The 24,724-nt window shown below is 45.8% G+C and overlaps 1 protein-coding gene across 7 annotated transcripts; it reads left to right on the forward strand.

Moving 5' to 3' along the window:
- Window positions 1–990: 990 nt before the first annotated feature.
- LOC129693975 (NACHT, LRR and PYD domains-containing protein 3-like) lies at window positions 991–22,306 on the forward strand. 7 transcript variants are annotated; one of them, XM_055630692.1, is made up of 12 exons: window positions 995–1,109; window positions 2,061–2,152; window positions 4,316–4,485; window positions 9,156–9,478; window positions 14,151–15,879; window positions 17,262–17,348; window positions 17,502–17,672; window positions 17,828–17,998; window positions 18,153–18,323; window positions 18,427–18,597; window positions 18,743–18,910; window positions 19,056–22,306. In XM_055630692.1, the coding sequence occupies exons 4-12, from the start codon at window positions 9,337–9,339 to the stop codon at window positions 19,141–19,143; spliced, it is 2,898 nt and encodes a 965-aa protein (XP_055486667.1). In that variant the 5' UTR covers window positions 995–1,109; window positions 2,061–2,152; window positions 4,316–4,485; window positions 9,156–9,336; the 3' UTR covers window positions 19,144–22,306. The 7 variants fall into 7 exon arrangements, with proteins under 7 accessions (XP_055486674.1, XP_055486667.1, XP_055486673.1 ...); XM_055630693.1 differs by having other exon boundaries at window positions 1,036–1,052; XM_055630698.1 differs by lacking the exon at window positions 17,502–17,672 and having other exon boundaries at window positions 996–1,109.
- The last annotated feature ends 2,418 nt before the right edge of the window (window positions 22,307–24,724 follow it).

The raw sequence follows: 24,724 nt of genomic DNA on the forward strand, positions 1-24,724 counted from the left end.
TTGTAAATAGGTGGGGTCCCAGCACTGAGCCTTGCGGTACCCCACTAGTCACTGCCTGCCTAATGAAGAACTCAACCATATTATGGTCACTCTTGCCCAAGGGGGCAGTACAACAAGATTGCTAACTAACCCTTCCTCATTACTCAATACCCAGTCTAAAATAGCCTGCTCTCTCGTTGGTTCCTCTACATGTTAATCATATGTATAAATATATATGTATGTGTATATATATGCATGTATATGTATATGTGTGTATATATGTATGTATATATATGTTTATATGTGTGTATGTATGCATATAAATGTATCCATATGTATGTGTGTATTTGTATGTGTGGATATGTATGTGTATATGTATGTATGTATGTGTATATATGTGTGTGTATATATGTATGTGTATATATATGTGTGTGTAAATATATATATGCATATATATATTATTACTATATAATTATATATATAATTGCCTTTATGGTTTATGTATATCATCTTACAAGACAAATAAATTAATAGTGATTATTTAAATCAAAGTTGCTTCTGATACATGAGAATAAACTATTATCTCTAACTTGCCTCTCACACACAGACACACATTCATATAAATATATTAAATATATATACGTTAAATTTAATTTTTTGCAGTGTGTGTTAAAGCAATACAATGCAAGGGAAACTACACAAAGGAGGGGTCTGTTCCCGCTACAAGATACTTGAGGATCTTTGCTTTGGATCAAAGATTATAGCGGAGCTCTATAATCTTTGCTTTGAATCACAGCGGGTGGAATACCGGAAGTCGAGTGTCGCTGTAACAAATGGCGGCCGTGACGTTCCGTTGCGTACTACACGTCAGCCCATTGAATTTCGAAGGAGTGGTCTATCTTGTCCCTCTACGATCTTTGGCCCGAACAGACGGGAACAATCCCGCGCATGCGCGCGTATCCCGGTGAGCCGTTGGTCGCGCGGATCCGCTCATCAGCCGAGGAGCGAGCGGCTCGTGCGGTCACAGGCGCCCGGGGACGGGGGGAGGGAGGGAGGCCCCGCTGTTTATACAGGTCGGGGATGGCCGTCAGCTCATAACGAGGATCAGGATTGGGCCAGTGGAGTGTGAGGTGGGATTGGGGAATGGGGGAGGGAAGCATTGTGCTGGATTTGGGGGAAGGGGTGAGGATACTGAAGCTTGGGGGGCAGTTATTTTTCAGTCTCGACCTCCTGCATGAACCTGGCAACAACCTGCATCAAGTGCAAGGAGTTTCACACATTTCTATTCCACTCTGGTGATCGCACATCAGCAGAGAGAGCAGAAAGGGAGCAAATGCCACCAGACCAATGGCGGATATGATGCACTGAAGGGCCTGTCCCACTTAGGCGTCATTTGTGCGTCATTTACACAACATAATTACTGTGTCATTTACGTGACATCATTTATGCGTCGTGTCGCGGACGTGATGCGTGCATTACGTGCGCATTGCACGTGGCGGTGTAGGCAGTGAAGTCCGGTAGCGTGGCGCCCCTGGATTTTGGGATCCACAAAATCGCCGCGCGACACCTTCGTGACACGGAAATAACGCCCAAGTGGGACAGGCCCTTCAGGGCTTGCTGTAGCCAGTGGCAACAATGGCACAGTGTTACATTTGCTGCCTTACAATGTCAGAGATCCATGTTCAATCCTGACCTCAGGTGCTGTCTGTGTGGAGTTTGCATGTTTTCCCTGTGTGTATTTCCCCCGAGTGCTCCGGTTTCCTTCCATACTCCAAAGACGTGCAGATTTGTCGCTGCTCTAAAGTCAGTGGGACTTGTATCGGACTACAGGACTGGGGACTGACAGGATTGTGGGGGAAGGGGAAGTAGCATTTGCGTACATCATCTCAAGACGTTCCAAATCCTGACGCATCCATTTGTAACTTTTATTCCTCAAAAATCACTGTCAGTTATTGGGATGAAAATTGAACATACGGGGAAACTGTCAGCCGATCGGTTGACAATATGGGATGTCATCAGCCAAAAGTTGTCCTGCTCCTATGAATTGTTGTCTATACTAGCTTTTAATCCGTTTATTACAGAGCAGCGGGGCATGTGAACGGCATTCACCACCGTGTTGATGGAGCGGACCAGGGAGGAGATCCAGTGACCTTGACAACGAGGACAGACGATGGTGTGTTGCAGAATTATGTCAGATATAAATGTCCCAACAATGTGACTGGATCAGATTCCCTGACCTGCAGCACGCACGGGGAGCGGGAATAGGGAATCAATGGAAGGGCAACAGACCTGAATCGGAGGGAGAACAGTAATTGTAAGGCAAATCTGTCTGTATTAGGGTCATTTAATGAGTAGAAAAGTAGTGCCTGAGAGCAGCTACTAGAGGGGAACGAACTGGTGATGTTTGTTTTTTTTTAAAAGCGGGATAACTCACTGTGTCAGTTAGCTGAACAAGCAAAGAAGTTAAGGTTTGTGAGCCTTCGTGAACAAAGGATGTTGAAGGTCTGATTAGGGAAAATAAGTAAACATTTGTCAGGGACAGGAAGCTACCCTCAGTGAATCATTTGAGGTTTAATGGGGAAATGAGAGAGAACCAAGGAATTAGGGCGGTCAAAAGAAGCCTGAACCCAAAAGGAATAATTGTAGTTGGGGAGAGAAAGCGGAAAAAGTGGTGGGAGCCTGGCAAGTGAAAGGTGGATGTGGTGAGGGGGGAGAGTGGGTGTTGATTGGTAGATGGTTAGAGATGAAAGGGCGACAAACCTGGACTAAAATGAGACTAAAGATAAAATGAGTCAAAGGTCTTGCAAGGCGACAAGATGTTTGACATGAAATGTAAAGCCAGTGGAGGTATTTGGGTGGAAGGGTTAGGAGAAATGTGCGGATAGGGAATAGGTTATGCATCGGGATAAGGAAAGATGGAAAGGGGATAATAAATATCGAAAGTTGGAGAATTCTATCTGTAATAGTACACTGCAGTACAAGAACAGGCCCTTCGGCCTATGCTGTCTGTGTCGAACATTAAACTCATCTGCTCACGTGAAGTTTGCAGGATAATGTAGAACTAGTGTGAATGGATGATCGATCGGCTCCGTGGAGTCGATAAACTTAATACCCTGTTTCTATTGTGTATCTTTCAAATTAATATTCCCCAGATTCCCTGCATATCTTAAAGCTCTTCAATGCCATTCTCTTACCAGCATGCACCACCAGCCTTGACAGGGAGATGCCCTTCGGATTTTACAAAGTTCTTCCGCTTAAACCTACCGTCTAGTTCTTGGTTCCAATCCCCCTTAAAAAAGTTGCCAGTTGAGGCGCGTACAATAACATGATTTTAGTGACATTTGGGCAGGTACGTGGACAAGAAAGGTTTGGCGTAATAATGGCAAACATGGTCAAATAGGGCTGGCTCAGATAGGGCACCTTGGTCGACACATCTGCGTTTGGCTGAAACATCTCTGTCTGTGTGGTGTGACTTCCGTGATTCTGCCAAGTGGCGAGAGAGAAATAGTCTGACAAAGCCTAACTTGGAAAGAAAGATCAAAGCAAGCCATTAAATAAAATTGAATTATATTAGGATTACAGGATGCAAGAGACGTGTTTGAAGTAACAAGGCGAAATGGAAAATAATACTAGGTGATTTCATACATATAATCAGCAAATGTAGATAGAGTATAGTAATGTACAGCACAGAAAAGGTCTCGATGCCAAGTGAAACTCATCTCCGCTGCCTTCACATATTCCATATTCCACAATTCTCTGCTTATCGAAAAGCTTCTTAAATGCCCCTATTGTATATGCCCCAACCACCACACCTGGCAGCGCGTTCCAGGCACTCGCCATCTTCTGCGTATAAAAAATAACTTCGCCCGCACATCTCCTTTGAATTCCACCCCTTTCAGCTTAAAGCTGTGGACATGCAGTCTTCCCACAGAACCCCAGCCAGAATAACAACCCTTTGGCTTCTCAGTAAACCAGTTCTGAATTTATAGGACCATGTTACTGTGAATCCTGTGCATTTTAATTCTGCTGTTATCAGTACTAAAAGATCCTTCTATTTGTTTGGACACAGTTCCAATTTTTACAAACTATTTGATTGTGGATGTTGTCTCTGAAACTGTATCGCTACATGCGGAGAAAACTATTCAGCACTCTCATCGGTCTACGTGCTGTACTTGCGCTTGGCTTGATTGTATTTATGTATAACCTGGCAGCAACTCGCTGAGTGGAGCGCCTCACCTCCGTCATGTGGTCCCCGTTTAGCAGAGTGAGGTGGTGACACAGCTATTGGTGGAGGAAAACAGACAACCCTTCATGATTCCATTCTTTTTATTCACAGCTCATACAAAGTCTCGATGACGGAGGTCCTGGCAAGGTTTGATGATCTGCTGCTGCTCGAATTGACAAATCATTGCCTCCAGAGGCTGGAAGAGGCGATTCAAGAGGTGGTGGTAGAATGTCATTTTCGTTCTAGCATACGAGAGATATTTCAGTGACCAAAAGTACAAGGTAAGGAGAGGAATGGATTACTTGATCCGATACTCAAATGATTTAATGCACAAATATTGTGGGCCGAAGGGTCCATTCTTGTCCTGCACCGTTCTGTATAATTACAGCTCAGTACGATGCAGTCACAAAGAATATCTCCTACGGTGGTGAGTTTCTCAAACACGTCGTTATATTCAGGATGTGGCGGATAACACTGAGACAACCCAAAGCGTTTCAATGATTCACATCGCTTGCACAATTTCAAAACACACTCGACACAATAGTTCTATGCGCATTTCACATTGTTGGGATAATTAATAGGTGATCAACTTCTCTTGCATCGTTGTTTTTCTCCAGAGTGATTTTTAATCTTCTCTGCCAAATAATACAATAAAGGCCTTCTGTTATTTCCTGTTTAAGAAAGAACTGCAGATGCTGGGAAAATCAAAGGTAGACAAAAGTGCTGGAGAAACTCAGCGGGTGAAGCAGCATCTATGAATTGAAGGAGTAGGTGATGTTTCGGGTCGAGACCTTTCTTCAGACTGGTGGGGGGGCGGGAAGAAGAAAGGTAGAGGTGGAGACTTGGGCTGTGGGAGAGCTGGGAAGGGGAGGGGAAAGAGGGATAAAGCAAGAACTACCTGAAATTGGAGATGTCAATGTTTATACTATTGGGGTGTAAATTACCCAAGCAAAATATGAGGTGCTGCTCCTCCAATTTGCAGTGGGACTCACTCTGGCCATGGAGGAGGCCCAGGACAGAAAGGTCAGATTTGGTCTCACTGATGTAGAGCAGCTGATACCTAGAGCAGCGGATGAAATGGATCAGGTTGGAGGAGGTGCAGGTGAACCTCTGCCACACCTGGAAAGACTGCTTTGATCCTTGGGTCGAGTCAGGGGGGGAGGTAAAGCAACATGTGTAGCATTTCCTGCGGTTGCAAAGGAAAGTACCAGGTGGTTTAGGTGGGAAGGGACAAATTGACCAGGGAGTTACGGAGGGAGCGGTTTCCGCGGAAAACCGAAAGGGGAGGAGATGGGAAGATGTGGCCAGTGGTGAGTCCCACCACAAATTGGAGGAGCAACACCTTGTATTTCGCTTGGGTAGTTTACACCCTAGCAGTATGAACATTGACTTCTCCAATTTCAGGTAGTCCTTGCTTTCTTCCTCTTTCCACTCCCCTTCCCAGCTCTCCCACAGCATACTGTCTCCGCCTCTTCCTTTCTTCTTCCCGCTCCCCCCACCCCCACGTCCGTCTGAACAAGGGCCTCGACCCGAAATGTCACCTATTCCTTCGCTCCATAGATGTTGCCTCACCCACAGAGTTTCTCCAGCACTTTTGTCTACCTTCTGTTATTTCCTGGTCAGTGAATGGCCTCATCCTGATTTACAAACTTGTATGTTTATCTTTACTCCGGCCAGCTATGCCTTGTAATCTAAATACTTTCTGTATCTATAATTGGCCCTCCCAGTACGAGGTGTAGTTTACCTTCAATATGTGGGCCTTTCTTCCCAACATGCTTCCTTAGTATGTACGTGACATCATTTATGCGTTGTGACGCGGACGTGATGCGTGCATTACGTGCGCATTGCACATGGCGGTGTAGGCAGTGAAGTCCGGTAGCGTGGCGCCCCGGGATTTTGGGATCCACAAAATCGCCGCGCGACACCTTCGTGACACGGAAATAACGCCCAAGTGGGATGTATGTTTGTATGTTTATCTTTACCCCGGCCAGCTATGCCTTGTAATCTAAATACTTTCTGTATCTATAATTGGCCCTCCCAGTACGAGGTGGAATTTACCTTCAATATGTGGGCCTTTTTCCCAACATGCTTCCTTAGTATGTAAACGCTTTTACCAGACTTGCCTAATGCTCTTCTAAATTTCAGGATGTCCAACATCAATGACTTGGCCATTTTGTTTAACATCAATTGTTAGCAAGATGATAGGCTCAATAATCAAAGAAGAAATATCAAATTATTTCGGAAAGCAGTAACAAGTCAATCTACTATAATCATACCATGTAATCATACCATGTCAACATGCTTTTATGACAGCAAATTGCATATGATAAATGTATTTGAGTAGGTTGAAGATTTAACAAGCAGATTACATAGAGGGGAACACGGGGAACTGCAGGTGCTGCAATCTGAAGCAAAAATCAAAGTGCTGGATGAACTCAGCGGGCCTGGCAACATTAGTGGAACGAAACAGATAGACTACATTTCCGGATGGGGCCATTCTTTGGAGCATATTGAGGGGAATCTGTGGCATTAAATGGACCTTCGAATGACATTTGACAATGAGTCTCGTAAAATGCAAGTATCGGGATCTTAGTTTAGTTTATTGTTGTCACGTGTACCGAGGTAGAAAGAAAATCTTTTTGTTGTGTGCCATCCGGTCAAAGAAAAGATGATTCATGATTATAATCAAGTTGTGCACAGAGTATAGGTTAAAGGATCAAGGGTACAACAATTATTGCAAAATAAAGTCCACTTAAAGATCGTCAAAAAGGTTCAAAGGTCTCCAAAGAGGTAGCTAGTAGGTCGGGATCACACTCGACTTGGTGAGAGGATGGTTCAGAAGCCTGATAATAGCTGGAAAGAAACTGTCTCTGAATCTGGAGACAGATCTAGCATTTTTACACCTCTGTCCCCTTTGCCTGATGTGAGAGGGGAAATGATGAAGTGACTCGGATGAGTCTGGTCATTTGTTATTCTGATGCTCCACAACTCTGTAATTTCTTGCAGCCTTGCATGGAGCTTTCCCCAAAACCATACTGTGCTGTATCCCAATAAAATGCTTTCTACAGCGCACCTGTAGACGTTGGTGAGGTTTATTGGGGTCATGCCGAAATTCCAAAACGCTCTAAGGCATTGGTGTACTTTTGTGGCCATTGTTTCGATGTCTCTGGTCCTGGACAAATCACTTGTGATATTTATTCCTTAGAATCTGAAGCTATCGGCCATCTCTACTTCAGCGCCATCAGTGTAAACCGAGGTCTGTGTATTGCTTCACTCCCCAAAGTCAATCATAATTTCCTTTGTTTTTCTGTCATTAACGGAGATTGTTATCTTGGCACCAGATGATGAGGTTCTCAATCTCCTTTATGCGTCTCATCGTTTGAAATCCAACCCACTTCAGCGGTGTCAGCTGTGATATCCTAGTATTGAAGGGAGCGTGTAAGTGTGGGTTGCAAGCTGCTTATTGCAGAGTCGGACATGTTTTCAAGTTGGAAAATGTAACTTGTTATTTTTCCCAGGGGTGAATTCTTGCCCCGCATTTATTTGCTATTTAATTCCGCGCCAGGAGGAGGGGAATCTGGAGAAGATGCTTGTGTCGATTATTAAAGATGTAATAGTAGCCTATTTGGAAAGCAAAGTCAGCATGGATTTATGAAGGAGAAATCATGCTCGACTAATCTGGAATATTTTGAGGCTGTAACAAGTAGAATGGATAAGAGAGAGCCAGTGGATGTGGTGTACCTGGACTTTCAAAAAGCCTTTGACAAGGTCCCACACAAGAGGTTACTGCACAAAATTAAAGCACAAGGGTAGTGTATTGACGTGGATAGAGAACTGGTTGGCAGACAGGAAGCAAAGAGTAGGAATTAACCGGTCCTTTTCAGAATGGCAGGCATGGACTTGTGAGGTGCTGCAAGGCTTAGTGCTGGGACCCCAGTTATTTATTATATAAATAATTTAAACAAAGGAATTAAATGTAACATATCCAAGATGGCGGATGACACAAAACTGGGTGGCAGTGTGAAGTAGGTGAAGGATGCTATGAGGCTGCAGGTTGACTTGGTTATCCACTTTGGTGGCAAGAACAAGAAGGCAGATTATTGTCTGAATGGTGTCAGGTTAAGAAAAGGAGAGGTGCAACAAGACCTTGGTGTCCTTGTACATCAGTCGCTGAAAGTAAACATGCAGGTACAGTGAAGAAAGCAGGTGGCATGTTGGCCTTCATAGCAGGCTAATTTTAGTATAGGAGTAAGAAGTTTGTACTGCATTTTTACTGGGCCCTGGTGTGACCACACCTGGATATTGTGTGCAATTTTGATCTAATTTGAGGAAGGACATTGTTGCTATTGAGAGAGTTCAGCATAGGTTTACTAGGTTAATTCCTGGGATGGTGTGGCTGACGAATGATGAAAGAATGGATCGACTGTGCTTATATTCACTGTAATTTAGACGAGAGGGGATCTTATAGAAACATATAACATTCTTAAGTGATTGGACAGGCTAGATGCATTAAATGTTCGTGATGTTGGGGGAGTCCAGAACCAGGGGTCACAGTTTAAGAATAAGGGGTCGGCTATTTAGAACTGAGATGTGGAAAAACCTTTTCACTCAGAGAGTTGTGAATCTGTGGAATTCTCTGCCACAGGCAGTAGAGGCCATTCACTGGATAAATTCGAGAGAGTTAGATTTTGCTCTAAAGGCTGACGGAATCTAGGGATATGGGGAGAAAGCAGGAATGGGGTACAGATTTTGGATGATCAGCCATTATCGTATTGAATGGTGGTGCTGGCTCAAAGGACCAAATGGCCTACCCCTGCACCTATTGTCCACGTTGCTATGTTTCTACCATTTATGGCACCGTGACTCCAGTAAATCCATCGACAAGGTTGGCCAAGGGTTCCGTTTCCATGCTGTACAGCTCTATAACTGCATGTCTCTACGCTCTTCACAGCAAATCATCAAAGGCACAAATAAAGGATAACGTGCGGCCAGTTCCAGACTTCTCCTCAAACTGGTGACAGAGAAAGAGCCCCGGGTCCGAAAACTGATATGGAAACGCTTCGTGAAAATGCACAACGTGCTCTCCAAATGCGAGGAATTGCTGAAAGCAATGGGGGAAGGTGGTACAGGACATGCATGGTTCGATATGGAATCTGTTCTTATCATCAAAACACAACCCGCACTCATTCCATGAACTGATTCCACCAATTTGTGATCTGATCGAATCGTTCAAAGCCATGCAGGCTTCCTTGGAACTAGCTGCTGAACTGAAAGGTATTCAATTGCATGCTTTGTTTAGTTTGAAGACACAGCATAGAACCATTACATTCGGACCACTGTGTACACGCTGTCCGACGATCACATGTTCACGCTAGTCCTATTTTGTCAAATGTTTATATCAACTCCCTACAGACGAGGAACAATTTACAGAGGGCCAATTAACCTACATCTTTGTGATGTTGGAGGAAAGCGCATGACTCAGAGAAAGCCCAGGCACTAACAGGGAGAAGGTGCAAACCCCACACAGACTGCACCCGAGATCAGGATCAAACCCAGGTCTCTGGCACTGTGACGTAGATGATCTTCCAGCTTTCTCCACCCACCCCCACTATAAACACTCTGAGGAAGTTTCCTGACAAGACATGCCTCCTATCCATGTTCTCCAGGGATGCTGCCTGACCCAATGAGTTACTCCAGCACTATCCTTTTTTTCTTGTAAAGCTGCAGTGGGAATTCTTGATTCTCATACTGAATGCCCTAATAGGAGAAAGCATAGCATATTCTTTCTTTACCACTTTATCTACTGTCGGCACTTTCAGGGGTTATGGGTTTTTACCACAAAGATCCCTCTGCACATCAACCCTGTCGTGGGCATTGCTGCCATAACTATACCTTTTGATTTCTTAAAGTGCAACACATGACACTTGCCCTTTGTATTTCATTCCACTTGTCATAGTTCTGAATATTTTAGCAGCTAATCTTCCCGCTACATAATTTGACAACCATCCCAACTGTCTGCAATTTCACCAACTTTGGTTGTGTCTGCAAATCGACTAACCAGCTCATCTATGTTTCTATCCAAGCCATTTATATATATATACTAGACTAAGTGGGACCCGTTGGGTCCCAGCATCACACGGGAGGGCTGGTCACGATCGCAATATTCCACCTCTCCACCAATTCCAATATTGCTCGTCAGTGGGGGGGGGGGTTGTTGGTTTCTGTTGGTTGTTGCGGGCCGAAGTTACTGGTTTCCAGAGGGCTAGTATAGACATTGTGGGCCGAATGGATTCTTGGTCTGGCAGCCAACTGGTGCAACCAAAATTCATTTTGTGAACACAAACTTTTTTTTAAACATAAGGCGAGGCAAACAATTGGGCAGCAAACAGCCACCTATCAACCAAATTCATTTTGTGAACACAAACTTTTTTTTTAAAGGCGAGGAAAACAATTGGGCAGCAAGCAGCCACCTGACAACCAAAATTCATTTTGTGAACACAAACTTTTTTTTAAACATAAGGCGAGGCAACAATTGTGCAGCAAGTAGCCACGTGTCAACCACAATTCATTTTGTGAACACAAACTCCTTTTAATAAAAGTATTTTTAACAAAAGGCAAGGTAAACAATTGGGCAACAAGCAGCCACCTGACAACCAAAATTCATTTTGTGAATACAAACCTTTTTTAATAAATGGCGAGGCAAACAATTGAGCAGCAAGCAGCCACCTGACAATCAAAATTTTGTGAACACAAACTTAAAAAAAAAAGGCGAGGCAAACAATTGGGCTGCAGCCACTTTACAGCTGCATCGAGGGGACTCACCGTGGAGTAGACGTGCATTCAGTGTTATTCACAGCTCAGAGCCATGACCCTCTCACTTCCTGGGTCTGGCAGAGACTGAGTGACGCACGACATCTCCGTTTTATATCATCCCTCCCCCTGTAGTGGAGAGAATGGGAAATTTTGTAAAGACATTAATATCTCTCTCTCATTTTTCATCGACGGAAAAAGTCCTCTGGTCCCGGAAAGCGGAGGGGGGCTCTGAGCGATGTGGCCAAAAATAACGGCCGTAGGTGGTGGCGTTCTCTCCGAAATCGTGCCACAGTGGGCCATAAGCGATCAAGATCAGATCTTTAGTAATATAGATATCATAAACAGCAAAGCTGTGAGCACAGACCACTGCTGAACTCCATCAGACACAGACACGTCCAGCTATAATAACCCATTCCAAAACACCCATCTGTCCTCTTATCAGAAAAACAGTTCTGAATCCAATCGAGCAATTCACCATGAATCTCATGCATCTTTATGCTCTGGACCCCCTCAATTCTCCTACTCTGGACAAGAGACTCTGCATCTAATCGATCTATTCTTCTCATGATTTTGTACACCTCTATAAGACCCCCCTCATCCTCCTGCACTCCATGGAACAGAGACCTGGCCTAAGCAACCCGTTCCTATAGCTCACACACTGGTCCTGGCAGCATCCACAAATATTTTCTGAACCCTTTCAAGCTTGACAATATCTTTCCTATAACATGGTGCCCAGTACTGAACACAACATTCTAAATGCAGTCTCACCAACGTCTATACAACTGCAACATGACCTCCCAAATTCTATACTCAATACTCTGATTGATGAAGGCCAAAGTGCCAAAAGCCTTTTTGACCACCTTATCTACCTGCGACTCGACCATGAACCTGTACTCCTAGATCCTTCTGCTCTACAACACTGCCTGGAGACATACCATTTATGGTGTAGGTCCTGCCCTTGTTCGACCACACAAAATGAAATACCCTCATAGTTCTCTGTCTTAAATTCCATCATATAACCATATAACAATTACAGCACGGAAACAGGCACACCATTAGTCACAGACCTCCAGTCTGAGAAGCAACCTTCCACTCTCACCCTCTGCTTCCATCCATGAAGTCAATTTGCTGTCCATTCAGCTATCTATCCTTGGATCCCATGCGATCTAGCCTTCCGGAGCAGCCTACCATGCGGAACCATGTTGAATGCCTTACTGAAATCCATCTACACAACATCTACAGCTCTGCCCTCATCGACCTTTTTGGTCTCATTTTCAAAAAAATCAATCAGATTTGTGAGACGCGACCTCCCACGTACAAAACCACGCTGACTATCCCTAATCAGCCCATGCCCACCCAAATAATTATAACTTATCCCTCAGAATACTCTAGTAATTTTCCAACTGCAGATATTAAGCTCACCGGCCTACAGTTCCCAGCATTTTCCCTGCAGCCTTTCTTGAAACCAGGCACAACATTTGCCACACTCCAGTCTTCTGGCACCTCCTGTATTTAAGGACGACTCGTAAATTTCAACCAAGGCTCCTGCAATTTCCTCTCATGTTTCCCGCAATATCCTTGGACATGTCGAATCAAGTCCTGGATATTTGTCTACCTTCATACATGACGGTACCTTCAGTACTTCTTCGACGGTAACACTGAGTGCTCTCAAGACTTCCATTGACTGCCCCAAGTTCCTGCGACCTATCTTTTTCCTCGGTAAATATAGAGGAAAATACCCATTGAAGACCTTGCCCATCTCCTGTGGCTTAACACAGAGGTGACTGCTTTGACTCCTGAGAGGTCCCACTCTCTCTCAAGTCAACCTTTTCCCCCTTATGTATTTATAAAATCTTTTGGGATTGTCCTTAATGCTACCTGCCAGATATATCTCCTGACCCCTTTTTACCATACTGATCGACTTTGTGTTCAGTTTGTGTAAACAATTTCAGTTTGTGTAAGAATGAACTGCAGATGCTGGTTTAAACCGAAGATAGACACAAAAAGCCTCTACCTGTCCCATGCATCCTTCTTGTTTTTGACCAACGCCTCAATTTCCCTCGTAAGCCAAGCTTCCTTACGTTTGCCTGCTTTACCCTTCACTCTAACGGGGACATACATATCCTGAGCTTTGCTAGACTATAGAGCTTTGATAAATTATTGATAGACAGGTCATTGGAAGTACACTATCTAATAATATTGGAAGTACACTCTCTAATAATGACGGCATGCCAGAATAACTCTCACACCATTTGCTTTTCGGGATATTGTTTCATTACCACTTTGTATAGGAAAGATGTCAACAAAATAGAGAGAGTACAGAGGAGATTTACTAGAATGTTGCCTGGGTTTCAGCAACTAAGTTACAGAGAAAGGTTGAACATTAGGTCTTTATTCTTTGGAGCACAGAGGTTAAGGGGGGACTTGATAGAGCTCTTTAAAATGATGAGAAGGATAGACAGAGTTGACGTGGATAAGCTTTTCCCATTGAGAGTAGGGAAGATTCAAATAAGAGGACATGATTTGAGAATTAAGGGGCAGAGGTTTAGGGGTAACATGATGGGGAACTTCTTTACTCAGAGCGTGGTAGCTGTGTGGAATGAGCTTCCAGTGGAAGTGGTGGAGGTAGGTTCGATTTTATCATTTAAAAATAAATTGGATAGGTATATGGACGGGAAAGGAATGGAGGGTTATGGTCTGAGTGCAGGTAGATGGGACTAGGTGAGAGTAAGTGTTCGGCATGGACTAGAAGGACCGAGATGGCCTGTTTCCATGCTGTAATCGTTATATGGTTGTATACTCTTGAGTTTAGAGCTTAGAGTAGTGATAGATTTATAGTGTCATATACAGTATGAAAACACGATCTTCGGTCTAATTTGTCCATAAAGACCAAAATGCCCCAATTAAGCTATCCTGACCTACTGTGATTGCCCCGTATCTCTCTAATCCTTTCCAATCCATTGACTTGTCCATATATCTTTTTCAATTTTTTTCAGAGCCAACAATAGCAAGCAGTTAACACAATCAATAATAAAGTCAACTATTAACCGTAACATTAGGATACTGTGAATTTGTTTTTCTTTTCATGATGAAGCTAATTTCTGGAACTATTGTTTATCTCACCTGATAAAAGATGTTCGGCAGATGCACAGGGAGATACTGAAGGCACAGACGGAAACATTGAGAGTGAACATGTTCCTGATGACGGAGAAGGTTAAGGTGTTCCCACTGGTTGATCGATATGCTGAGCTCACGATTATCTTCACTGTTCGAGATCGGGACGTAGTGGAACATGAGCTGTTGGCAAGAGGCCGGGACCATGAAGTGTGGAGAGAGGAACTTCTCGGGGGAGAGTTTGAAAAAATTCGAACTGATCAGTTATTCCAGAGCTTTTGGGCGAGGAAATCCAAATCAGGCAGTTCGTCTTCTGTGGCTGGAGTTGCGGGGGTCGGAAAAACAACAATGGTGCAAAAAATTGTTTATGACTGGGCTGCAGGAAAAATATTCCAACAATTCCAGTTTATCTTCAGTTTCAAATTCCGAGATTTAAACACGATTAAAGACAGGATAACCCTGAACGAACTGATTCTGGATCAGTATCCTTACTTTAGGAATATCCTGGGAGAAGTCGGGAAGAACCCAGAGGGATTGCTATTTATATTTGATGGCTTGGATGAATTCAAGGGCATAATCAATTTTGCTGAGAGTCAGAGAGACACAGAACCTCAGCACCAGTGCCCAGATCCTGAATCCCGGTGTGAAGTGTCTGACATTGTGTACAGTTTAATCCAGCACAAGCTGCTCCCAGGGTGTTCAGTGCTAGTGACCACCCGCCCCACTGCGTTACATTTATTGGAAAAGGCAGAGATCAGTGTCTGGGCTGAAATCCTGGGATTTGATGGTGAGGAGCGGAAGGAATATTTCACCAGGTATTTTGAAGATCAGTCGGTGGCAGCAGCTGTTTTCAAACATGTGAAGGAGAACGAGATCCTGTACACCATGAGCTACAACCCCTCCTACTGCTGTATCCTCGGCCTGACACTGGGCCCCTTCTTCACACAAACACACTGGGACCCGCAGCGAGTTCCCAAGACCATCACACAACTATATTGCGACTATATTTACAACATCCTGAAAAACCACGGCCGTGAGATTGAGAGCCCCCGTGAGGTGTTACTGAGGGTTGGTCAGATGGCCTTCACTGGAGTGGCTGAGAAGAACATTGTGTTCACAGATGGAGATTTGATCAAATACAATCTGCAGCCTTCCCAGTTCCTGTCCGGGTTCCTGATGGATCTTTTGGAGAGAGAGGATTCAGCCCGGAGCGTGGTGTACACCTTCCCGCACCTCACCGTCCAAGAGTTTGTAGCCGCACTCGCACAATTCCTGACTCCAGATCCCGGAAATATTTTGAAACTCCTCAGTGAAGCCCACAGCACGACAGATGGGAGATTTGAAGTGTTTCTCCGTTTTGTCGCTGGTCTCGCCTCTCCCGGGGCAGTTCAGGGCCTGGAGGAGTTTCTGGGTCGATTTCGTCAACAAACAACCTGCCGAGTGCTTGACTGGGTGAAGGAGGAGGTTAAACGCCGGGCTGGAAATACATGGACTAAAGCTGATAAAATGAGCCTCCTGAACGCAATGCACTACATATTTGAGTCTCAGAATCATGCACTGGCTCAGCTGGGGAGTGTGGAAACACTTTCATTTTGTGGACTGGAACTCACCCCGATTGACTGCGCGGTCCTGTCTCATGTCATTGGGCTGTGTGATACAATCAAACACCTCGATCTGGAGTACTGCTGCATTCAGTGTGACGGTCTCCGGCGGCTGGGACCGGCTCTGCACAAGTGTCAGTACTTGGGGTAACTGTCCGTTTGACGCTAACTGTAAAATTGTTTCACTATATTGTGCTTTCGGCCTGCACCCCTTCTATGGGGCCGGCTGTCACATTTGCCTAAGTGCACGACGCCCCTCTTTATGTTCCCCTCCCCATGTTGTCGGTGGACGACTCCGTTCCCCCCTCCCCCATGTCACCGGTGATCGACTCCGTTCCCCCCTCCCCCATGTCGCCGGTGGTCGATTCCATCCCCCCGCCCCCTCCTCAGGTCTGCGGTGGTGGTCAACCCCCCCCCCCCCCCCCCCCCCCGTGTCAGGTGTGTTGCAGCCGTTCTCTGCACAGGGAACATTTCCCCATCGTCGGGGAATGAGACTAAATGGTGAAAGTCACCAAACGCCACAAACACAGATATTTGCGGATGACACAAAGCTGGGTGGCAGAGTGAGCTGTGAAGAGGATGTTAGGAGTTTGCAGGGTGACCTAGACAGGTTGAGTGAGTGGGCAGATGGGCAGATAAATGTGAGGTTATCCACTTTGGCGGCAAACACAAGGGGGAAGATTATTATCTCAATGGGGTTAGGTTAGGTAAGGGGGAGGTGCAGGAAGACCTGGGCGTCCTTGTACTGAAAGTTGGCTTACAGGTACAGCAGGCAGTGAAGAAAGCTAATGGAATGTTGGTCTTCATAGCAAGAGGATTTCAGTATAGGACTAAAGAGGTTCTTCTGCAGTTGTATAGGGCTCTGGTGAGACCACATCTGCAGTATTGTGTACAGTTTTGGTCTCCTAATTTGAGGAAGGACATCTTGTGATTGAAGCAGTGCAACGTAGGTTCACGAGATTGATCCCTGGGATGGCGGGACTGTCATATGAGGAAAGATTGAAAGGACTAGACTTGTATTCACTGGAGTTTAGAAGGATGAGGAGGGATCTTATAGAAACATATACAATTATAAAAGGACTGGACAAGCTAGATGCAGGAAAAATGTTCCCAATGTTGGGCAAGTCCAGAACCAGGGCCACAGTCTTAGAATAATGGGGAGGTCATTTAAGGCTGAGGTGAGAAAAAAAAACGTTTACACCCAGAGAGTTGTGAATTTATGGAATGTCCTGCCACAGAGGACAGTGGAGGCCGAGTCACTGGATGGATTTAAGAGAGTTAGATAGAGTTCTAGGGGCTAGTGGAGTCAAGGGATAGGGGAGAAGGCAGGCACGGGTTATTGATTGGGGACGATCAGCCATGATCACAATGAATGGCAGTGCTGGCTCGAAGGGCCGAATGGCCTCCTGCACCTATTTTCTATGTATTTATTCAATCATTTGCAGTGCTTCCAGAAATATCAGTTTGGAAGAAGTTTTCCAGCCCGGGAGTTGGTTTCAGATTATTTCTTACTCTCTGTTTGTGTTTAGACTGGGAGGGAACAGGCTGGGAGATTCCGGAGTGAAACTGCTGTCTGCGGCTCTGGTAAATGCGGACTGTAAAATACAGAGACTGGGGTAAGTTCCCGACTGAGAGAGATTGTGTTTACAGTCACAGTGTGTCTGACACAACATTAATATGATCAGTAATTGTGTCACTGATAAACACTGGGGGTTTGCACTGTTTCCTGTCTCTCCGTGTCCCTCACCCTCACTCTCTCTCATCTCTAGGCTGTGGCGTATCAACCTCACAGATTCTGGTGCCAAGATTCTCGTCACCGCTGTTTGTACAAACCGCTCACTGATGGAACTGAACCTGGGAGGAAACGACCTGGGAGATTCTGGAGTGAAACTGGTGTCTGCAGCTCTGAGGAACCAGGACTGTCAAATACAGAGATTGCAGTAAGTCTCAGACTGTGAGGGATTGTGTTTACAGTCACTGGGTGTCTGATTCTGAACATTAATATGATCAGTAATCTTGCCACTGATAAACGCTGGTGATTTGTACCGTCCCCTGTCTCTCTGTGTCTCTCACACTCACACTCTCTCATCTCCAGGCTGCAATGTGTCGGTCTCACAGATTCTGGAGCCGAGGATCTCGTCTCTGCCCTCAGTACAAACCACTCACTGATGGAGCTGGAGCTAACTGAGAATAAATTGGGAGATTCCGGAGTGAAACTAGTGTCTGGGGCTCTGAGGAAGCCGGACTGTAAACTACAGAAACTGTGGTAAGTCCCAGACTGAGAGAGATTGTGTTTACAGTCACTGGGTGTCTGACACTGAACATTAATATGATCAGTAATTGTGTCACTGATAAACACTGGGGATTTGCACCGTCTCTGTCTCTCTGTGTCCCTCACCCTCACTCTCTCTCATCTCCAGGCTGGGCCGTGTCGGTCTCACAGATTCTGGAGCCGAGGATCTCGTCTCTGCTCTCAGTACAAACCACTCACTGACGGAGCTGGACTTGGGAGGGAATGGCCTGGGAGATTCTGGAGTGAAACTGGTGTCTGCGGCTCTGAGGAACCCTGATTGTAAAATACAGAGACTGGGGTAAGTCTCAGACTGCGAGATTGTGTTTACAGTCACTGGGTATCTGCACCGAACATAAATATTTGCACTGTCTCCTGTCTGACCCTCATTCCCTCATCTCTAGGCTGTGGGCTGTTGGTCTCACAGATTCTGGAGCCGATGATCTCGCCTCCGCTCTCAGCACAAACCGCTCACTGACGGAGCTGAACCTGGGGGACAATGAACTGGGAGACTCTGGAGTGAAACTGGTGTCAGCGGGTGTTAGGAACTCGGACTGTGAAATGCAGCGACTGTGGTAAGTTTCAAACTATGAGATTGTGTGTGCAGTATCTGGGTGTCAGGCACCAAACATTAATATGATTAGTAATAGTGTCGCTGATAAACACTGGAGATTTACACCGTACCCTGTCTCTCTGTGACCCTCACTCTCTCATCTCCAGGCTGGACAGTATCAATCTCACAGATTCTGGACTCGATGATCTAGCCTCCGCTCTTAGTACAAAGCTCTCACTGCTGGAGCTGGAGCTGGGATCAAACTCCCTCACAGACCGATCTGTTGCCTCTCTTCGCCGCCTCATACTTGCCCTCCCGAGTCTGGAACGGATCAGGTGAGCATTTGTGTTCAAATATCAGGGAATCCGCTGGCTTCTCTGGTGATATTTGTAAGTAGTGTTGAAATATTAATCGCAGTCCCCTGTTATTGACACTGTTGTTTAATTTGTTCATTTCCTCTTTGTTCCTCGACTGTTCCAGGTTGGGGAGTAATCGGTTCAGTGCAGATGGACGGAACCAGCTGGAGAGTCTGCGTGGAATCAGACCTGGGCTGAGTGTGGAGCTGTGAACATCTCCATGTGTGAACGTCACCTCCCAGGGAATAGGAATAATGTTGGCCAATTTCCCGCCCACCCCTTTAAACGGCGGCGCTCCGGGATTAAACCCCAGTGGTTCCCGGCTCGGGCCGGGCGGGCTGTGACATGAGAGGCAGCCGTATTGACACGTGACCCGGACACGAGGCGCTGCTGCTGATGCCGATATCCGGTGCTGCCCCCAGTTTGACAGGTGAATCACAGCAATCTAGGATGTGACTTGATCATCTTCTTATCGAGTCAACATCACAAGATTATGATATTGTTCATACACGACTGAGCACACTTCTCGGCGTCTTCATTGTCGGCAGCGAGATCGGCTGATGTACATTGGTTTTCCAGTTGAGGGCACTTCAGCAGGTTTTGCAATGTTTGTGGTTCAATAGCACATTCGCAGGTGACATGGTTGGAGTTATATCCCCACATGTTTAGAGACACCTTGGCTCTGCCAACACCAGTTCTCAACCAATTGAGGCATTTCCATCTGGCCCAACTTGCGTCTACACCAGGAGGGAGTTGCTCACTTGCCTTCAGTCCATTGGTAGTTGAGGGAGGTATCATCCCATATGCAGACTCGGGCTTCACTTGTAATGCCAGCCTCAAGAGGAGTCACACAGTTACGAAAACCTTTCCTCCACTTTAGGCGGCTCAGAAATGGTACCTGGCCAAATATTGGATGTAGGGCATCTATTATCTGCCGCTGGCTCTGTAATTATGCTCGTACAGCTCACCCCCTTAGTCTAGTTAGTAAAACACTGAGTCAAGCACTGGATCAACTATTCTTTATTCTTCTCAAACATGAACGGACTTCCTATACGATACCTAACCATAGAAACATCGAAAATAAGTGAACGAGGAGGCCACTCGGCCCATTCATTGTGATCATGCCTGATCATCCCCAATCAATAACCCGTGCCTGCCTTCCCCCCTTGATTCCACAAGCCCCTAGAGCTCTATCTAACTATCTTAAATCCATCCAGTGATTTGGCCTCCACTGCCCTCTGTGGCAGGGAATTCCACAAATTCACAACTCTCTGAGTGAAAACGTTTTTCCTCACCTCACTCTTAAATGACCTCCCCTTTATTCTAAGACTGTGGCCCCTGGTTCTGAACATTTTTCCTGCATCAAGCTTGTCCAGTCCTTTTATAATTTTATATGCTTCTATAAGATCCCCGCACATCCTTCTAAACTCCAGTGAATACAAGCCTAGTCTTTTCAATCTTTCCTCATATGATAGTCCCGCCATTCCAGGGATCAATCTCGTGAACCTACGCTGCACTGCCTCAATCACAAGGATATCCTTCCTCAAATTAGGAGACCAAAACTGTACACAATACTCCAGATGTGGTCTGACCAGAGCCCTATACAACTGCAGAAGAACCTCTCTACTCCTGTACTGAAATCCTCTTGTTATGATCCAACCGTGGGTCCGATCCTTAATCAGGATCCTTAATAATAACATACAGTTTAGACAAATGTTGCTCTTAGTATTTATTCGGGTGTGCCATGGTAATTGCCCTTTTCACCATTGCTCCTAGATCTTTAGCACTTGCTGGACCATTTACTTTGCTGGTGAAATGTGGAGCAACCGCTGCAGCCCTTTTCCATAATTTCACTGGTACCTCGGCGTACTACGCAATGCCCTCCTTGCCTTTAACTAGTGCCAAAATTCTTATTTCCTGTCCTTCATACGGTTTAAAGAAGGCTTCCATCTCCCTATCCTTACCACTCCTGTCGTAAGCCAATGTAATATGGTGTGGAGGTTCTTCATCCAAATCTAAGGACCACCATTGGAGGGTCACTGTCGAATAACACTGCCTTTCGGGAGCCCAGGGGGTCACTACTATCCCACCATTGCCGCACTCGATCTTTAATTGAAATGCACAGAGCAAATCTCTGGCCATTAAATTGCAATCCACTATAAACCCACTGACTCCCATGGCTATCTGGACTACACTTCTTCCCACCCTGCTTCCTGTAAGGACTCCATCCCCTACTCCCAATTCCTCCGCCTACACCGCATCTGCTCCCAGGATGAGGCGTTCCACACCAGGGCATCAGAAATGTCTTCATTCTTCAGGGAACGGGGGTTCCCCTCCGCCACCATAGATGAGGCTCGCACCAGGGTCTCTTCCATACCCCGCTACACTACTCTCTCTCCCCATTCCTGCACTCGCAACAAGAGCAGAGTCCCCCTAGTCCTCACCTTTCACCCCACCAGCCGTCACATACAGTAAATAATCCTCCGCCATTTCCGCCACCTCCAACGTGACCTCACCACTCGTCACATCTTCCCATCTCCCCCCATGTCTGCCTTCTGCAAAGACCGCTCCCGCTGCAACTCCCTTGTCAATTCTTCCCTCCCGCACCACCCCCTCCCCGGGCACTTTCCGTTGCAACCACAGGAGGTGCAACACCTGTCCCTTTACCTCCGCCCTCGACTCCATTCAAGGACCGAAGCAGTAGTTCCAGGTGCGACAGAGGTTCACCTGTATCTCCTCCAACCTCATCTACTGCATCCGCTGCTCTAGATGTCAGCTGATCTACATCGGTGAGACTAAGCGCAGGTTGGGCGATCGCTTTGGTCCGCAAGAACCTACCTGACCTCCCGGTGGCTCAGCACTTCAACTCCCCCTCCCATTCTGGGCCATTGACAACGCCCAGAGGATTGTCGGCTGCCCTCGCCTTACCTTGGAGGACTTACACAGTTCCCGCTGCACCAAAAAATCCCAGAGTATCATAAAGGACATTTCCCACCCCGGACACTCCCTGTTTGAACTGTTGCCGTCAGGCAGACGGTACAGATCTACAAGGACAAGGACGAACAGACTAAAAAACAGTTTTTACCCCACTGCTATAAAAGCACTAAATGTAGCCGCCAAGGAACGCAGGGGCGAGACATACTAAGGGACTGTGGTACACTGTGAAATCGACAGAAGGATGGAGGGTTGGGTGTTTATGCGTGCTATTTTCGTGATATTTATTTTAATTGTTTATCTTTTAATATTTTACCTTGTATGTATCGTTAGCTTTTAGAAATGTTTGAATGGTGCACTGACTGGCTGACATTTTTAAATTTCGTTGTACATGGTTCATGTTACAATGACAATAAAGAAACTATTCTATTCTATTCCCAATCCGACCTCTCAGTCCTGGGTCTCCTCCATTGCCAGAGTGAGCAACCCTGGAAATTGGAGGAACAGCACCTCATATTCCGCTTGGGGATTTTGCATCCTGCGGGCATGAACATTGAATTCTCCCAATTTTGTTAGCCCTTGCTGTCTCCTCCCCTTCCTCAGCCCTCGGGCTGTCTCCTCCCACCCCCCAGCCCTCGGATTCCTCCTCCTCCTTTTTCCTTCCTTCTCCCCGCCACCCCCTATCAGTCTGAAGAAGGGTTTTGGCCCGAAACTTTACCTATTTCCTTCGCTCCATAGATGCTGCTGCACCCGCTGAGTTTCTCCAGCATTTTTATGTGTACCTTCGATTTTCCAGCATCTGCAGTTCCTTCTTGAACAAATTGCAATCCAATCCAGTTGTTATGACAAATCTATGCTTTATTGCTTTTCCTCTGTACACCTCCTCAACTGGCTCGGAGATGGGAAACTGGCAGTCTTGTCCTTGAAAACCGGACGGGCTCTGGACATCTTGCGATTCAGGGAGCTTGTAAGGGAGTGATGACATGGATGTTCCTATGTCCACCAAGAACCATATAACCATATAACAATTACAGCACGGAAACAGGCCATCTCGGCCCTACAAGTCCGTGCCGAACAACTTTTTTCCCTTAGTCCCACCTGCCTGCACTCATACCATAACCCTCCATTCCCTTCTCATCCATATGCCTATCCAATTTATTTTTAAATGATACCAACGACCCTGCCTCCACCACTTCCACTGGAAGTTCATTCCACACCGCTACCACTCTCTGAGTAAAGAAGTTCCCCCTCATGTTACCCCTAAACTTCTGTCCCTTAATTCTGAAGTCATGTCCTCTTGTTTGAATCTTCCCTATTCTCAAAGGGAAAAGCTGATCCACATCAACTCTGTCTATCCCTCTCATCATTTTAAAGACCTCTATCAAGTCCCCCCTTAACCTTCTGCGCTCCAGGGAATAAAGACCTAACTTATTCAACCTATCTCTGTAACTTAGTTGTTGAAACCCAGGCAACATTCTAGTAAATCTCCTCTGTACTCTCTCTATTTTGTTGACAAGAAGGTACAGATTTTTCCTTCTACTTGTAATGACAGCACATTCTTCGTAAGATTTGCATCCAGTCGCCACTAAATTTGCCAATCATAGGCGTGAAAATATAGAAACTAGATGCAGGCGTAGGCCATTCGGCCCTGCGAGCCTGCACCGCAATTCAATATGATCATGATCATCACCGCAATATGATCATCCAACTCAGTATCCCGTACCTGCCATCTCTCCAAACCACCTGATCCCTTTAGCACAAGGGCCACATCTAAGTCCCTTTTCAATATAGCCAATGAACTGGCCCCAACTACCTTCTGTGGCAGAGAATTCCACAGATTCACCACTGTGAAAAATCTTTTTCTCATCTTGGTCCTAAAAGATTTCCCCCTTATCCTTAAACTGTGACCCCTTGTTCTGGACTTCCCCAACATTGGGAAAAATCTTCCTGCATCTAGCCTGTCCAACCCCTGAAGAATTTTGTAAGTTTCTATAAGATCCCCCCTCAATCTTCTAATTTCTAGCGAAATGGGGTTATTGTGAGAGAAAGATGTTGGTCTTCTCTGTTCCTAATTTTCCTGCCAGTTCCCTCTCTGCCAGTTCCCTCTCTGCTAGATGCAGGATGCAGGATGATTGCTAGATGCAGGAAGATTGTTCCCGATGTCAGGACAAGGGGTCACAGCTTAAGGATAAGGGGGAAATCCTTTAAAACCGAGATGAGAAGAACTTTTTTCACACAGAGAGTGGTGAATCTCTGGAACTCTCTGCCACAGAGGGTAGTTGAGGCCAGTTCATTGGCTATATTTAAGAGGGAGTTAGATGTGGCCCTTGTGGCTAAGGGGATCAGGGGGTATGGAGAGAAAGCAGGTACGGGATACTGAGTTGGATGATCAGCCATGATCATATTGAATGGCGTTGCAGGCTCGAAGGGCCGAATGGCCTACTCCTGCACCTAATTTCTATGTTTCTATGCTCTCTCTGATCTCATTGATCTCTGAAATCTCTTCTATCCCTCTGAAATCTCTTCTATCCCTTGGAAATGTCTTTGGTGACCCCTCTCCTGTTCCTTCCTCTGGTTGGTCACTCCCTAATCCAGTGACCTGCCCTTCCACAAGTATAGCACTTATCTAGTCCCCCATTCGATGTCTTCCACCACTAGGTCCCATTAAGATTGGCTCTCGGGCAGGCGCATTATCGTAATAATGATCTAAATACTCTGGATCTCTAATTTCTCCCATTCCATTCATTGCTAACATTTGAGGACTCCATGGTCCTGAGTCAGTGTTTGGTGCCTGCTTTTTAACCATGTACTCTGTTTTTCTTTTTACCGCAGGCTGACCTTCCTGCTTTTTGACATATA

This window comes from Leucoraja erinacea, unplaced genomic scaffold (assembly GCF_028641065.1).
Source record: "Leucoraja erinacea ecotype New England unplaced genomic scaffold, Leri_hhj_1 Leri_512S, whole genome shotgun sequence".
In the NCBI taxonomy this organism is placed as follows: domain Eukaryota; kingdom Metazoa; phylum Chordata; class Chondrichthyes; order Rajiformes; family Rajidae; genus Leucoraja; species Leucoraja erinaceus.